This window comes from Ambystoma mexicanum, chromosome 12 (assembly GCF_040938575.1).
Source record: "Ambystoma mexicanum isolate Mex_15411 chromosome 12, UKY_AmexF1_1, whole genome shotgun sequence".
Classification (NCBI taxonomy): Eukaryota; Metazoa; Chordata; class Amphibia; order Caudata; family Ambystomatidae; genus Ambystoma; species Ambystoma mexicanum.
The window spans coordinates 19642366-19659962 of record NC_090936.1 but is presented as its reverse complement, the minus strand read 5'-3'; the positions used below and the strand labels follow the sequence as shown (position 1 = coordinate 19659962).

The 17597-nt window shown below is 43.2% G+C and overlaps 2 protein-coding genes across 2 annotated transcripts in view; one reads left to right on the top strand and one right to left on the bottom strand.

Moving 5' to 3' along the window:
• Positions 1-15105, bottom strand: part of CDNF (cerebral dopamine neurotrophic factor) — a 390175-nt gene extending 375070 nt beyond the window's left edge. The window contains exon 1 of the mRNA XM_069627686.1: positions 15001-15105. Coding sequence (XP_069483787.1) covers positions 15001-15100 — 100 coding nt within the window. The 5' untranslated portion in view covers positions 15101-15105. The remainder of the gene's footprint in view (positions 1-15000) is intronic.
• Positions 15106-15764: 659 nt separating this feature from the next.
• Positions 15765-17597, top strand: part of HSPA14 (heat shock protein family A (Hsp70) member 14) — a 71758-nt gene continuing 69925 nt past the window's right edge. The window contains exon 1 of the mRNA XM_069627836.1: positions 15765-15920. Coding sequence (XP_069483937.1) covers positions 15864-15920 — 57 coding nt within the window. The 5' untranslated portion in view covers positions 15765-15863. The remainder of the gene's footprint in view (positions 15921-17597) is intronic.

Here is a 17597-nt window from a genome sequence, read left to right as displayed (position 1 = left end):
TTGAAAATGAGGATCAAGCCTATATATTCTTAGACTTTTGTCTGCCTTCTTCTCCTGTGGCCCACTTAAAGTTCCCAGATTCACTAATGACAGACACCAGTCCACCAGAAATGATTGCTCATCTTTCTGCAATAGCTTCTAACATTAAGGACTGGTCTTAGCTTGGTACTCTCTTTAAATCAATTCTTGATAGCAATGTCAACAAAGTAGCCCCGTAGCTCTAGAATTCTTACAATTCACTCCTGGAATGTTTGTAGTTTCAAGAATTTTGAAATGGGAAGGAGCTCATTGTCAATCTTTGAGTCTCCCTCAATCATTTTACTACAAGAAACTATGCTTTTAAAGGTACCTCTGGTTGATGGCTGCAGTGGCTTCTATGTTTTTGCTTCAAAAGGAGAGAGGGGACGACCTAGTGGGGGTCTTGCAGTTCTGATAAACAACAAAATTAATTTTAAAGCTACTGTGCTCCTGGAGGTTGAGTCTATTTTAGCAGTGGAAATTGTTCTAAACGACTCGCCCATTGATGTCTTATTTGTGATTTGCTTGTATGTTAACTACTTGGCCTTTAATATGGATGAAGTAATGGATCTGTTTGATGGGATTTTAGAGGATGCTACCCTGGCTAACCCCAATTATACTATTATTGTGGGTGGTGACTTTAATTGTAGTTGCCATACCCAATTTAATCATAATGTTGTTTCCCAAAAACATAGAAGGGGCCAGCAATGGGTCCAATATTTTGCCAGTTGGAATTTGGGTTTGCGCAACTTCGATGATGACTCTATTAACTATAAGTGGCACAGGTCTCAAGGTGAATCAATGATTGACATTTTCTTTATTTCCTTAAATGCCAAAAATCCCAATTCTACTTGTACCATCAATGACGTAGGTTTTAGTGGTCACCGTATCATTTCTATTCCAGTCTCAATGCTATGCCATAATAAACTATGTGACACTATGCCAGAACTAGGTTTGTCGGTCGCTAAACAGAAAAATCTTTCAGTATGCTGGAATAAGACTTTATGTCAACGTTTGATTCATGCTCTTTCAGATCTAAAAATGTATGAAGAGAACAAATATTACTCTAGGCCTGACCTGATTTGGTTAGAATCTTACAACAACTACATTATAAGAGAAGGACTTGCTTTACTTGTCTCCCTCGCTGTTAAGAATAAACTTAGATATCCTAATGTATACTCGGCCGAAATAGCTCATTTAAAGCATGAAAAGAACAGGGAGATTTGCTTACTTAATAAAACTGCCAATTCGATTGAGTGTGTTGGTAGATTCAAAAAAAATATTTTGTTGGCCTACAAGAATAGTATTAAGATCATTAGACATAAAGCCCATTTGGCCAATAACCAAGCTATGATTACTCATCTTTGTAAGAAAGATACTAAAAGCATATGGCGCTTATTTAATGAACCCATTGTTCCGGTAAAAGATGCTATGGACTCTGCTATTTCCGCTCTGTCTTGGTACAATTATATATTGCAAATATACCATCTTCCTCAAACTTTCTCTCAAGTTAAGTATGAACTTAGAAAAACTGATTTATCTACTCAAATTCTCTGGTCTAATGAAGATATTGTGTGGGCTATTGAGCAATTGAATGACTCCTATGCTTCTGGCCCTGATGGGATACCTGCTTGTGTGTTAAAAACTGATCCACATTTTTGGGCTGGAATTCTCAAATTGAAATTTGCTTATATTATTCAATCCAGTAAAATTCCCAGATCCTGGCAAATTTCTCTGATAATTCCTATCTTCAAAAAAGGTAATCCATGTGATCCGCCCAATTATCGGCCTATTGCGTTGATGGATACATCCTATAAAGTGTTTACTATTCTAATTTTGCACATTATAGAGAAATATACACGTGACCACAAAGTGTTATCTATATTTCAAACAGGCTTCAGAAAGCACATGGGCACTTCATTAAATGCAATGATCCTCGCTCATGTATTAGTAGGTAAAGGCGTTGCAGCATGATCCTGTATATTTAGCAACCATTGATCTTAGCTCTGCCTTTGACTCTGTAATTCGCAATATATTGTGGATCAAAATGACTAAAATGGGTTTTCCTTCGTACTTGATTCAAATTACTGCGTTATTACATCAAAATACTTGCTACAAAATCAGGCTTAATAAGGAAGGCTTTCTTACTGCTGAAATTCCAACTGGTACTGGGGTTAAACAGGGGGGTAATTTGGCGGCCATTCTTTTCAACTTATATCTTGTAGATATTCAGGAGATCTGGCAACATATAATCTCTTTTCCGGTCAAATGTGGACATCTGCTCATTAATTCGTTGGCCTATGCTGATGATATCTTGCTTTTTGACCGTACTCCATTTGGTCTACAAAATAAGTTAAATGCTTTTGCAGACTACGCGAAGAAGAATAATCTATGTGCAAATATTACAAAAACCAAAATCTTAATTTTCTCTGACATTAACAAAATATCTTGTTAAAACTGGTCATTGAATGAGAAATCCATTACTTCAGTTTTATCCACCAAATACTTGGGTTATGAACTCTCCTCCGATTGAGAATTGGAAAGAAATAATTAAAGGGAAAATTTGCCCGCTAACTTCTCAATTGTCCATAATATATAACAGATTTTGCAAATTCTCTCTGGAACCCACCCTTCAATTCTATATACTTAAGGTGGAGGCCGCCATTTTGTATGGCCTCGATCTTTGTATATATGATATGAATGATTATTTGAACTCAGTCCAAGGTGGAATTTGGAAATGGGTTTTGAGATTAGCAAAATCTATCCCAAACCCATGTATTCGAGTTGAATTGGGCCTGTCCAGTTTGGCATCTAGATTCCAATGAAGGCAGCTCAACTTCTATACCAAAATGGTCAATGCCCCACAGAATTCATTGTATCAAGAATTTGCTTGTATGGACACCATTGCTAAGCCTCGCTCTGCTGTACTTTGTCAACAAAGAATGGAGTTGGTACTCTTGAATATTGGCATTATGAAAGACGATCTTTGTTTACGACCAGCGTTTTGTTAAAAAAAACTGTATGAACATGATTGGTATCTGACAGGAGACAAATTAGGCTCCAATTCTTTATATAGGGAATTTGCGAATTTTGTCCATAAAAGAATTCCTAGAGCAAGTTACCTTCTTAATTTCCCCTGCAATAAATCAAGAGATTTATATATGCGGTTTCGAATGAACCAGCTCCACACACTAAAGCGTGTTCGAAGCTGGTCGAATATTGAGTCAAGAAGCTGCCGTTTTTTGTTCAAATGAATTTCAACCAGAGGTTTTAAAACATTTAGTAATCTACTGTCCATATTTTGAACATGTTAGGGTCACAACTTTGGGGACATTGTTGGTTAGAGACACTGGGCCTCATTACAAATCGCCCGGTATGGAAACAAGGGTGGCGGTAAACCCGCCGCCACCGTTGTTTCCATGCCGGGCAATCACAACCCCTGCAGGCGGGAGGTGATGTTCCCGCCAGTTCTGACCTGGCGGGTTTAAAACCGCCCCGCCTTCAGGCGGATGAGGAAACACCGGCAGCATTACGAGATGCTGCCGGTGTTTCCATGATCCCCATTCCCATCGAGTCCCATAGGACTCGATGGGAATGGGGATTAACACCATTCCGCCTCCGTGATTCCCGGAAAACCGGGGTTGTAGTGTCCCGGTAATTCCGGGAATCACGGAGGCGGAATGGTAATACGAGTCCGGCGGTAACTAGGTGGTTTTACCGCCACGGTTACCGCCGGACTCATAATGAGGCCCACTGTGTTATCCAGAGAAAATGTATGGGCAAAGTGCATGTCATATACTAAAACCTCCTTTTTGATCAAATTATGTGGGTTTGTTGCTATAATTGAAACAGAGCTATGGAACAAACACTCGAAAATTAATTTAGAAATTGTATGATGGTAAAATGTAAGAAAAACTTCTTTTTTATATCAAGCAAACTAAGCTTCTTGGCAAAACTGGACCAATATGTGATGTACGTTATATGTTTTTAAACTATTTATTTTATCCTTTTTTTTCATTACTCATAGGACTGTTATTTTAAAGGAAAATGTTGTCGAAATACATTAAAAATTATGTTAAAAATGATGTAATTGTGATATGTAAAGACAAAAATGTGTAAAAGGTTTTTTTTTAAACTAAAGTACACAATAAATTAAAAAAAGAAATAATAATAATAAATAACATAATTTAGTATATATCAAGCTTGCTGCAAGATTTTCCATTTTGAAGCAATGGAAATGGCAAGTGTCCTTATTACCCAACTTAATCTCATTTGATTTCATTTCATCATTTGTATTGTGCCTTTCACCACGGGTATGGGTCCAACGTGCTGTTGAATAATGGTATTCAATTTTCTACCCACAGGTTCTGATAAATGTTCTATCCACGGGTTCTGAGAAATAAAATTCTGATGTAGAGCTGCCAGGATTCAAGACTGTGTCCTGCACTTTTCAGACAGAACTTAACAGCAATCACTTAACTCAATGAGCTATCTAAACAGCACACACATCACAATGCTAGGCGTTCCAAAATACCAGGGCAGACCGGGCTAAAGGAGCCTGTAGTACTCGGAGTATCACAATTAGGGGAGATTTGAATAAATGTATGGATGTAAAGTTTTTCCAAAGCACTGTTGGGAGGAACCAGGGTGCCCCGAACCCTCAAGCACTTTAGAATTAGGCAAGGCGTCTTTAAGGTGCTATAATGGACTAGATGGGGAGGAGGAGCACTGGAAAGGCTCTCTCATGCAAACATAATCACATACACAGACATAGGCAAGCAGTGAGGAAGGTAGTTATTGTCTGTCTAAATATAAGGCCCAATTAACTATTAGCTAGATAGATGTGTGATGTCAGATTCTAGGCATTGTGAAATCTTACCCGGACAAAACCTGGCTGACTAGTAGCTGAGCGCTGTGTACTAGTGGGGGAGAATGCAATAGTGAGGTGGGGCTGTAGGAGTGGGCGTCGCAGATCCTTCGCTCAGCAGTGGCCTTGATGTTCTTTGACAAGATAGACCCTGCACCATTGACAATATGAAGGGGTGGAGGTTTTCTTCAAGCTGGAGGCTATTGGCAGCTGAGAACATTAATGGAATGACCGCTAAAAGTTAAGGAAGATGCGGCTGTCTTTCAGTGTTGTCACTGATGGGAGCTAGGTGATGGAACAGTTAGTAGTTGACGTGGTTATCTGCTCTTAACTCTGTCTGCTTCGGCTTCCATAATAAATGAAATTCTGGCAGCAATGCTTAGAATTGAACCAAGTGTGTCACAGTACTTTTCTGCCCTCTTTGCATGCATTAATGAAATTAATACACTGAAAAAATATGTAAAACAGGAAATAACCAACACAAACAACACAAGGCTGCCCACAAAAAATCAATTAAAAAAACGAATTAAGGGGGCCAGACATTAAGAAGAAGCGGACAACGAAATCAAATCCAAAAGCCATCCTTCAAAAGAAACGATTGTGAAAGAAGTGTACAAAACACAAAAGCTACAATTAATCATAAAGAAGAAATTCGGTGGCAGCAATTTTGGAACACTCTATTGAAAAAGAAATGATTGCAAGCAACCAAGTAGAATTGTATGTCAAGCTTTGAAGCACAGATCTATAACTCTTCCAATGAAATGCTGGAGTACTTTTTCTTAAACACCCGGTGTCATGTGGTAAGAGGTTGCTGTGCCACTTTCTGTTTTGAGACAAACAGCTCAATGCAGGAGTACGAATGTGTCATGTAATGGAAAGAAATATTGATTAGAAAATGATAGCATGAAACACTAGAAGGCAAGAAGCGACAAAAGACATGGATTGTGCAGGTCAGATTTTGGCCAATTTGGACTAAAGGTACGCGGTCTTCTCTTAGGATCTTAACAATCGACGAGGTCTGCAGTGAGAAGTGCCGCTGCCGCAGTGCGTGGCTCCAGTGTGGAAACCTTAGCTTGATTGAAATCCGTTACCGTAGATTTCTTCGAATACCATTTCTCTTAATGGGACTTCACGGAATCCATTTCACCGAAAATGGCAGGCGAAATGGCGCAGCAAGCTCCCTTCTAGGGACGGTACATGAAACACGTTAGGACTTCCATCATCTGATCGGCAACAGGACACCGAGGAAGGAGAGCGCCAGCCTAAGTGGTCTTCTGGAATCCTCGGGGGCTTCTCAGAGCAACATGCTTCTGTGGGCAGAACCCATGTTGCTGGTGCCCGGTACACACCTGCTGGGATAGGGGAGGGCTTCTGAATGCCCCCAACTGCAATGTCCTTTGTAAAATGTAGGTGGGGTGAATGGATGTGCATACTTGTTGACCCTGTATACTCCAAAGGTCTATTTACAGGGGCTCTCTGCATGTTCAGCACTGAAGGACCTGTGTCGCCGTCTTTCACATAAACTATTATTTTTGTTTTGTTTTTAAAAGGCTGCCATGGAAAGCACCAGAATCATGGAGTTCAACCTCAGTTATGTGGGAATGTAATGCTTTCACTGCCTTTGGGATATATTTATTTGCGTACATAGGTTGCGATTCCCACAGGAAATCAATTATGTTCTGGCAGTGAAAGGGTTAAGGAAAGCTACTGCAGCCACCCAAGCAATTATAGACCAGTTTCACTCATTGATCACACTGTTAATTGCTTGGTTAAATAAAGTTAGATTGTATGCAAAAAAGAGGCTAGGAAGGGTCCCAGTAGGATCTTGGGCTAGATTTTGATCCTGGAAAGGGACAGCAGACCCATGTTTCCAACTATTTTTGATTTAAGCTAAATATATATACACAAAAAGGAATCGTATTTCCAGAGTGCAAAATTTGCACTCGGCACTAGCCACTGGATAGAGGTATTGGACCATTTAGGGGAGTAAGAAATGGTGTGCTGTGTGTATTCATGGCATTGGGGTGGCAAGTGACTTTTTTTATGGCTGGCTAGTAGCTTGCACCCTGTTATTTCTATGTTTTATTAATTTCGAGGCAAACTTTAGTTCAGTGAATCATAACCAGTTACGGCCTGTCCTGCTGAAAGATGGCTTGGGCAAAGATGTGTTTAATTACTTCACATAGATAGACCATTTTTCATGATGCTAGAACATAGCAGGAGTGAGGCGGCCCTCCCCTCACATTACTCAACCAGCCTGGAGTTGGGCGTACATGTAATAGGAAAAGGCACACTCTTGTTCAATGAGAACATAGTCCTTTCAATAAGCACTCTTGAGCTACCGCCTGGGGTCCTATCTTATTGTAGAAAATTGATCTTATGATAAATATGCAAAAAAACAATGGTTGTGATCGCTGGCAGATGAAAAAAGTTTAACCAAAGTACTTTCTTACAGTCCAATATTCAATTCGGATAGCTAATTACTACACCGGTTAGGGGCTTATCCTGGAAAAGTTATTTCAGATGCATAGTACAGAGTGGATATATGGGGGTAATGGTAACCTCTCTATTTTAGAACCATGTAAAATTGAGTTTTTAGGCATTCCGGAATCTATCACTGTCAAACTCACTAAATGTGTCAGAGCCAAGCTAGGAGTCCTTTCTACTTCTAGCATGGCGAGATGTAATCCCCTTCTTTAATTGGTTTGCACCTAGGATTTGCCAATTGATAACCACGTTGCCTGGAATTTGCAATCTTGATTGTGTAATCTGCTCTTTCGATTGCTTCCATCAAGCACATATTCTCTAGAATATTGTGTGCCTCATTTATTCAATAGCCCAACTGTGCTAGGTCTGGAAAATATTAACACCCTTAAACAGATTTATTGGTGGTGGGTATATACAAAATAATATTAATAGAAGAGTGTTTTTTAATATTTTAAATATAAACATTTACTTGTAGACAATATTGAGATTTCACAGAAACTAAGAAGATTTAATTGTATGCAACATTAAGAAGGGAGGTTCCTCAAGTAGAACGTTACGAGGCCAAAGGGCCCCCTTGTGTTGGCCAACTTGGCCTCTATGTATATGGCTGTTTGAAATCTGTTATCCCGATTTTTCTTCTCAACAGTAATTATGATCAATTGATTTGCTTTTGATTGGATTTTCTGCTTTCATAATGCGCTCCAAACAGAATTAACTGCATCTAAGCGCAGGTGTTCATAAATACGAATTGAGCCAGCCATTTGATGCACACTTCAAGTAGACAGCAAATCATTGATTAGTTAAACAAATGGGTCTTTAACATTTTCCAAAAAAGGTTTTTTTAAAAGTAATGCTTCGAATATGAAGCCGCCCCCAGGCTACGTGATTAGACAGTAGCAACTCAGCTATGCTACTTCTCCTTGACCTATCGGCGGCTTTTGACCTAGTGGATCACACAGTCTTATGTAACCACCTCAGGTCAGCTGCCCATTTCTCAAGTGATGCCATAACATGGGTTCAATCCTTCTTAGCGAACCGCACCATGAGAGTCTTCTCCCCTCTCGCAGCTGCAGACCGCATTCAAGTCCCCTGCGAGGTACCTCAGGGATCTTGCGTCTCACCCACCATGTATAACATATTTACTAAGCTCCTGTTTGACAAGTTGGACAGACTGGGTGTCACCTACACCAATTACGCAGATGACACCCAGATCATCATCCCCCTTTCGGGCAACTTCCTGGAGGACTCGGCCTTAGTAAACAAGATATACCACCTCATTCAGGCATGGATGGCATCCCATGGCCTCTGTCCGAATGACGACAAAACTGAGCTCTTAATCCTAGGCTCCGAGATGGCCATAAAAAAAACTTGACCCCAACTACGCCACCTTCAATATCGACAACGACGACATTAAAGTGGTACCTGCTATTAAAACCCTTGGCTTCTATCTCGACTCAGCGCTTTCCATCAAGAAGCAAGTCAACTCACTAGCATCCTCCTCAGCATATACCTGCAAACTGATCCGAGCTTGCAGACCATTCCTCTCTGAAACTAGCCGCATCACCCTAGACAACGCACTCATACTATCTAGACTGGACTATTGCAACGCACTTTATGCGGGGCTCTAATAAGTACATCATAGACAAATTGCAAAGACTCCAAAACAATGCCCTAAGAGCAGCTCTAAATATCCCCAACAGAGATCATATCTCTGCCTTCAGAAGAAACGCTCACTGGCTCAATATAAAAGACAGGGTCCTCCTCAAAACACTCTCCCTCACCTCCAAAGGCCTAAATAACATAGCGCCTCCGTACCGTACAGAGAGAATAAACAGGAAATCCTCAAACCGGCCCATGAGATCACCTAACGCCTTCACCCTAGAGGTTCCCAGATACAAACTGAACACAGCTGGCAGCTCCAGCTTCCCAGTTACAGCTGCCCAATCCTGGAACAAACTCCCACTGAGCTCGAACTGACCAACCCTACCCCTCATTTAGGCGAAAAGTTCTAGCTTGGTTATGGACCAATGATGTCTAAATTAAGCTCCTGATGAATCTCCCCCACACCCAGACAGCGCTCCCTCCTGACCTCCCTGCCAATTGTATATATGCCACTTTACCACCACCGGATACTTCTCTCAGTAATATGATCACCCACTGTAACATTGTATAGATTTATATGCCTGTATATAACTATGTATGTAAATTCCTGTATGTATATGACTACTGTGTAACTAAGATGATAAGTATCCTTGTAATGCTTACGCCATACTACCTTCGGGTCTCGGCTGCGCCATATCAGATAAACAAACAAACAAACAAACAAACAAACAAATAGGGAACACACAGCCCCCACGTCCCTTCCCATCACCTTGAAAATGTACACTGAGCTCTGTGACCAGACAGGTCCCAGGCCTGGGAGGACCCGCCCTAGCCAATGCTGAAGCTCGATTGTAAGGTGGTGTAAAATATTGCACGGGCCAATGGTCTTCTTGCGAGCGTATGTAGTAAGACGTCTGCTGCCTCTATATAACAAACTATAAGGTGGAATTACCAGTAAGTGCTTGTCCTGAGATCATAAATGGTGCTTAGGCTTACAGACAACTAACTTTCTGGTAAGGTAAACAGTAGCCAGGTTATTAAGGAACTTAATTACCAAGCACAGCGTTTTTAATTCAATTCTCTGTTTAACTGGGAGCCAGTGTAGAGAGAGAGAGTCAGAGGAGAAATATGGGTTGTTCTAGGTACACAGTAAAATAATTGAGAAGATGCTGATTGTTTTGTTTAATGATTATGAAGCCCAGACACTTAGGAAATCCTTAGATTCCTGAAACTGTGCACTTTTTCTTAAAGTAAAACTTGAGAATACCATATACGCTTTTAAAGATTGGGGAATTCAGGGGAAATGAAAATCTAGGTGGAAGATTAATTAATTCAATTAACTGATGACAATTCTGCCGGGGATACAGGAGGTAATCCCACCCTCACAAACTCCTGCTCATGAGAATAACTGGTGTGCCATGCAACACACCCACAAATCAGAGTCCCTGTCCATAAGGCTGGAGGAAATGTAACTGAGCGATTGTGGGATACTGGGCTTTTTATACTTCTCAAGGGAAGGGTCAGGACCAAAGGGAATTTGAAAATGGGCTTGTCATGGAGCTTGGATCCTCATTCATATGTACTGTGACAAGGAATTGAGACGAGTGGGTAACATTTACTGTCTTCTGCACGGCAGAACCAAGACCTACGTGAGCACTCAGGAAAGCTGTGATGCTTTCTATGGCATAGATACTTCAGTAACCATTGATTCCCTAAGTCCCTGGATAAATTCCACAACGCTTTGGTTATTCCCTCCACGTTAACTATTCCTCAGCCCATTTCAACTTGTGATTTTACACCAGACTTCTACAAAGAGTTCCCTCCAGAAAGTTCAATAAGACCCACTCTGCATGAGTATGAGAGGTGCGTCTGAAGAGAGTGTCCCTGGAATGGCCCTGATAACCCCTATGCGAATGTCGACTCGCAGGATGAAGAATTAAAGGTTTAACTCGCTGTTTGGCTTGTCACCGACCACACCAATGTATCAAAGATATGACAAGAGACATTGTCTCACACAGCCATTCAAACAATATCCAGTATATAGTTTCGAGGAGACAGAGGTCTCATCATTGGATCAGATCGACTGAGAATAAACTGACAATAGAGCCAGGTATCATTGACGTCATTAGTGGCATCACGACATAGCCACGTTAGCCATGAAGCAAATATGCATCCATGCATGAAATTATACAGCCATACAGCAAACTTACATGAAAAACATGCTTATAACTCCTGTAGGCAGAGGACGGATACATGTACATAATGCTAAGAAGCTTTTCTTTCTATCTTTCGCTAAAGCGACAACGCAAGTTGCAGAATAAACGTGGACCAGGGTTGCATATACTTTATTGCAACTAACTACAAGAAGCCATGAAAACACATGGATAACCTACAGAGTGACTGTAGTGAATTAGGCTGGAAAATCCAGGCCACAAGTACATGGAAGGGGAGACATTATCCCTGCAGCACGAGACGCAGAGCTGGTGTTCACAGCCAAGGACAACGGCGGGTGGAAAATTCCTGCTACCCGAGGCAGCAAGCCACCTGCCAGAATTCCCAATAAAACCCTCATAATTGCGGACAGAAGGGCTTCATTTTGAGGTCAACTGACACGTGACCGAGCAGCACAGGACAATGCCCATTTACTTGTGGTGGGAAGAGAAGCTGTTCCCAGAGAGATGGAGTGAAATGATACAAGTGTTGCCCACTAAAAACTGCAACCTGCAGGCACTCTCCCAGGCTAGGTTATCAGACCAGTAGCAACAATGGGGAACACACAGCCCTCCTTCTCCCTTCCCATCACTTGGAAAAGGTACACCAAGCTCTGTGAGCAGACAGGTTCCCAGACCTGGGAGGACCCACACTAGCCAATCCAGAAGCTCAATTTGTACGGTGGTGTAAAATGTTGGACGGGCCAATGGTCTTCCTGCGACCCTGCAACAGTTTAGTTTGTAACATTTAGGGGTAGTCTCAGGCAGAGCCACCTGATATGGGGGACCAATGAATATACTAATGTTTGGTTTTTGTATAGTTAGTTAGTCTAAGCTGACTAACAGGGACACTCTACAGTTGTAACATCATTTGCAAATAAAACCGTGTGACACAGGTTCAGGAGCTGAGATTGCTGGCGATTTATTTTCCTCTATGATCCATGTCTGTATTGGATAATAAAAGATAGTATTCTGTGCCCCGTGGCTGAGTCCTCTGTTTTTGCATTAGGGAGTCTTTGATGGGCCCAAGATTCTCTGCTAACGTTGGACATTGAAAATCCTCAATTCCTCTGGTACACCACACGCCTACCCATAATCCTCCTGATTTTTATGCTGTTCACAATGCAGCTCATCCAGGAGGACGGCTTCTGGGCTTGCCTTTACATTCCCTCCGGATTACCAGCTGCTCCTATGACCCCCAGCTGGGCTATGGTTGCAGTGGGGTGTTCTTGTTTAGCAGCAGTCTCTGGTAAGCAGGCGGGCCCCATGAACTTCAGCTGGGCAGATGGAAGGAGGCGCCACAGGGATCCGTGTGGTTACGGTACATCTGCTGCTTACGAGTCATGTTTCAGAGCAGTGGTTTTTCCATTGTAGGATGTGGTGGTTTCCATCACATACCGACATGTTGTTCTCAACTCCCTTCCACTTGATCTCATTTATTTATTTTGTTTGTTGATAGCACCCAGACCCGGAAATATCACAGCGTTAGAACATGTTACAATAGTAGGCAAAGCCGTATACATATGCGAACAATGCAGTTTTCCATTTCTTTCTTTCTTTCGTTCTTTCTTTCTTTCTTTCTTTTTTCTTTCATGTAGATGGGGAAACTTCTGGCCACTGTGAATGTTCATTCTTTCTAGCTGGACCACACTTCTCATACGAGCACCCAATAAAGATGTTCCTCATCATTGGAAGGGCTGTAGGCGCACAAGGCTTCTTCCATTTCCATCAGTCACAGGCTTAAAAAAGCCTCTCACTGTCTGGGTCAGCTCGGCCAACGGGCACTATGGGTGTTGCACTAGTGGCATCCCGGCAGAAGCGAAGAGGGCTTCACTCATGGCATCCAGGTTTAGCCCAGAGACTCCAGGTTTTCACACTCTTCTTTGGGTCTCTGGGGAAGAGCGTGGAGACTCCAGCTGTCCATGCATCTACTTGCTCGCACTTTTGTGCTGCAATGCCCTTGGATCCCTTTCAAGTGCACTGTTAATACGAAAGTACGGAAGAGAACAAGAAATGATTACTTTCCCTTATCTATGCTGCCATGTAGAGGTCTTTAAAGTGGTAGAGTTGTGAACGGAGGGTAGCACAGTGGCAACAAACTGGTTTTGGAAACAAGCCCATGCAGGGCAACAGAGGTTCGAATCCTGGACCCGTGTTAGAAACCAAACTCATGAACAGTGTTTTGTAGCAATGGAAAAAGAGCATTTATTGAGGTGAGCAGTAGGTAGTGATTTGTGAAAGTGGGTACTGGAGGTCTGGCGCAATGATTTACTGTCATTATCAGACGGAAGCGTTTTATAGATTATTGGGGTATGAGGAACTGGAGATGCAGACAAGTACGAGTTGGCGTTGTTATTTGGCACCGTTTCTGTGTAACGTATGCACAGGGCAGTGGAAGTGAGCACGTACATCAGGAATACTGTGACCCATAATAAAAGTGCTTTCAAATTTCTGAATCTGCACAAAGCAGATTTCCAGAAATTCCAAGCTAACTGCTTGGCTGCAAAGAACCCGAACGCCACAGAATGAGGCTGTGATTGTACAGTGCAGCCTCTGAATGACTGCAGTGCATAACCCCCATATCCCTATACGCCAGTGACAGCTTCCAGTCTCCACTCTCACAAATCATGGTGTGGGCATGGCCTTGCAAACATGCGGGCGGGGCATTCCGGTGACATAGATCTCAGGGTTTTTCATTTCGGAATGTAGGCAGGTATGACTCATGGTCTTTTATGGGATAGCCACCTGTGCTGTTCCAGGAATGCTGTGGTATCGGTGCTGCCTCCATTAGGCCCTGGTGGTCATGGCTTTGTTTAGTCAGTTGAGTGGGATGATATCCCATCTCTCCTGCGCGGGTTACCAGAGGTCATCTGGCAGCAGTCGGTATGGAGTCCAGGGTTATTTGGTACAAATATGGACTGAGACAAGGAAAAGAGGGCATAGGGTTAATAAAGATTAAGACTGACCTTCCTTTTCTTTTCCTCTTTCTCTCTCCCCTGCTGACCTCCTTTCTTTTCTCTCCACTCTCCTTCTCCTCCCTAACTCTGTTCAGTTTTCGCTGACTGGTTGCCTGGTTCACCTCCAGAGCCTACAGGTCCCAGGCTCCCTCGGCAGTCTTTTTGCACTTGCCTCCATGCCGCTGCACTTTGCTCAGCATTATTGCACTTTCACTTTACGCTCCTTGAGCGGGGCAAGCTCTCTGCACTTAACCCAGGGACCTGCTGGTCCGGACTCTTTGCCCCCCCCACCCACTAGATCCCATCTCTGCATCTCTGTCTGTAAGTATTCATGACCTAAATGTACTAGGACCATTTTGTTGGCCTGTACCCCCCCTCACTGTGTTTCCGTCCTCCCCTCCCAAGCTTGGCCTCAACTGTTCCACTTCATGCACTTGCAGTAGGAGAAATGTCGTCGTGCCTAGTATGCTAGTTTTTCTGTATATATCATTCGGAATCTTCACGGCCTAAAAATGATTTCTGTATTCCCTTGTTACCCTCCAGCCTTGAAGTGCTTTGAAGCACTTCACCTGAGTATAAGCGCTATACAAATAAATAAAATAAATCCAGGGTTTGCTTTGTGCTCTAAAACACTGAAGTTTTCGCCATTTGCTCTTTTTAGGGCATGGCAGTTTTGGAGCCCATGGAGATTTTTTCTCCATGCAAATCAACGAATGCGTTCACTTCACACCTCAAGAATGCACCAAACACATGCAGCAGGCTGAGCACACTGGTGTTATGGTTTATTTAATGAATGTTTGCAGCGGCATTCCGCCTCCTCATGCTGTTAGTGCTGTCACACGAGGCCACCGCCTCTCACCTTGGCACTGCGGCACCTGGCAACCCCCGAGCAGGAGATGGCAGGAAAGGAGCAGCAGCAAGACGGCCATTACACAACCTGCACTGGCACTGCCCGCCATGATTACTGTACTGGTCAGCGAAACAGACGAGGGACTACGCCGCTAGCACGGACTCCGCCTCTTCCTGCACTGGGCGGCCATGTTGCAGTGGGAACGACGGCTCACTCCAGGCACTTGGCTGCCATCCTGGTATGGTGACAGTCCGGCTCTGTAGAGAGATGTGCAAAAGCGTCAACCTCCGGCGTTTAGCACACGGTTAACCTTACTACCAAGAAAGGCTTCATATACGCACATATGTGACGTGCACACTTTTTTATTGTGCGTTTAGTCTATTACTCAAAAGAACCATACATTGTATATGTAATACACATTTATCAATTCAAAAGTTCCATACTAGTGATTCAGTCTGAAAACCTAACCTGTTTAGTTATTTCACGCACTTTTAGAAGATGGGTGTACCCTGTGGACATGGCGTTGCCTTGATTTGTGGATACCTAGTCCTTCTTCTGTGTCTCATTACAGAGCGAGCGGTTGGAGTAACTATTTTCGTTTCCACGGCAACCCTGACATTGCAAGCGCTGGCTGCATTGCGTAGTCAGATCGTGCGTGGATCTGAGACGCTGACAATACGTCATACATAGCGTTTCACGCAGGGTAACCGTTGATCTCGCTTGGTTTCTTCCCTCTCTCGTTGGCTTGGAGCCCGTTTCAAAATGGCCGCCATTGCAGCGCTCCCTGCGTGCGGGCCTCTGGCCGGCGAGTCCTTCTTTTATGTCACTGCTTATGCCGGTGCATCAGCTTTCGGACGGGTGGCATCACCGGCATGGCGGCTATTGGGGTGCACTTGGGCTGCACATGTGCCTGTGTGGCGGTGTACAAGGTAGGGTGCGTGCCGCAAAGCCCTCGATTGCAACACCGCGCTTGTCGTTAGGGTGACACTTGGTACACCCCCCAGTTTCATGGCTCTTTTTTGAAGGTCTATTGAGAGGGATGCATTAAATTCAGAGGCAGAACCGAAACCGAGCCATGGTGCACTGGCTGGAGCCCAACAAACCCGACCTGAGCTGATTAAATAGTTATGCCTTGCATCCTGCCTCCCCACCCCATGCACACATCCTATGCCTCGCATCACAGGGAGATATAATGTCATCCTAAAGAGGCCCATTGGGGGTTTTGCAACTGTACTATGAAGACTTACACATGCAACAGCGAAAAACAAAACTGTGACATTGTCACCTGCTTGTAGTCGTCGGTTGACTAGCATGCAGCTTTTTACTAGGCATTGTGTGAGATCAAAGAGGATGTCCACAAAAAGCAAACTCTTCTGCATGGAAAACATATAGGAAGTGTTGTCAGTTGTGTTGGCAGAAGGTAAAGACAGAGTAGAGCTGAGTTGGGCTTTCAGATGTAATAGGTCTATCTAGTGCTTATCTACTGATGTTCACACTTATCGGCAGGGCTTGTCCTTAGCAATAATACATTCCTAGTCCACTGCTGTTTACATAAAGAGGTTTCCATTTAAGTGTACTGCTGGTAATACACATAATTATTAAAAACAGTATTTATGTGGATCCAATGTCGTGTCCTACTTAAGGCGGTCACTAACACTAGCATTTTGTACATGGTGTGCACCCGCAAGTAATGCACGGCCATGTGCAGTCAACTTTTTGTCTATTACTTTTTTAATTGCAAGGAGGTGTGGCTTGGTTCTGTTTTTGGAATGTAGAAGTTACTAGGGTAACCCAGACGTGGAACCCTTGCTCACTGTTCTTGGATAGGCACAACTACACCTCACTGATGAGGCCCAACTAGGCTGAAACATGTCTGGGGTTGCTGTTGGTACTCTTGTTCAGAAGATAATTGCCTGGCATTTCGGTGCTGGGATGCACTTGGGCAGGACAAAGACATATGTTTTGGAAATTTCTCTTCTGTGAAAGGGTGGTGAGCTAAAGACTCAGGTTGAGACTCTAACTCGGGATATAGGCTGGTAAAGAGACATTCCTCAGGACCCCCCATTGTTTGTGCAAAATTAGAGTCTAACCTGAGCCAGGAATACTGTTCCTGGCCTGCCTACTCGGGCTTTTGGCTTCCCGATCACGCGAGGATAGCTCAGGGGCTACGCGCTCGCCTTGGAAGCAAGACGATGCGCAGCAACACCGGTTCCATCTCCGGGTCCGTGCTTAGAAACCTTTGGGTATTAAGAGTGTTATAAATAACCAATTAAAATAAAATAAATACAAATCTATGTTTGTCAGTGCCTGTGAGAGAGGATGCGATGATGTCCTGCAAAGACTGAGAATCCTGCATGCCTGCTGCCTCTGCATTCAATCAGGTATGATTACACATACTATGCTGATTGTACCAGGAGTGAGAATTGATGCGCAGGGCTGCCTACGGATGGATGAACCAGTGGGTTGGCAGTTACAAGGTACCTGTTAATCGCATTACTTACGTTTTATTGAAGACCGAGAGCAAATATACTGCCTTGTAATATATCGGAGGTGTGCTGTGTGGAGTCAGCAGCCTTCGTTATTTATTACATTAGCAACCAGTCTAA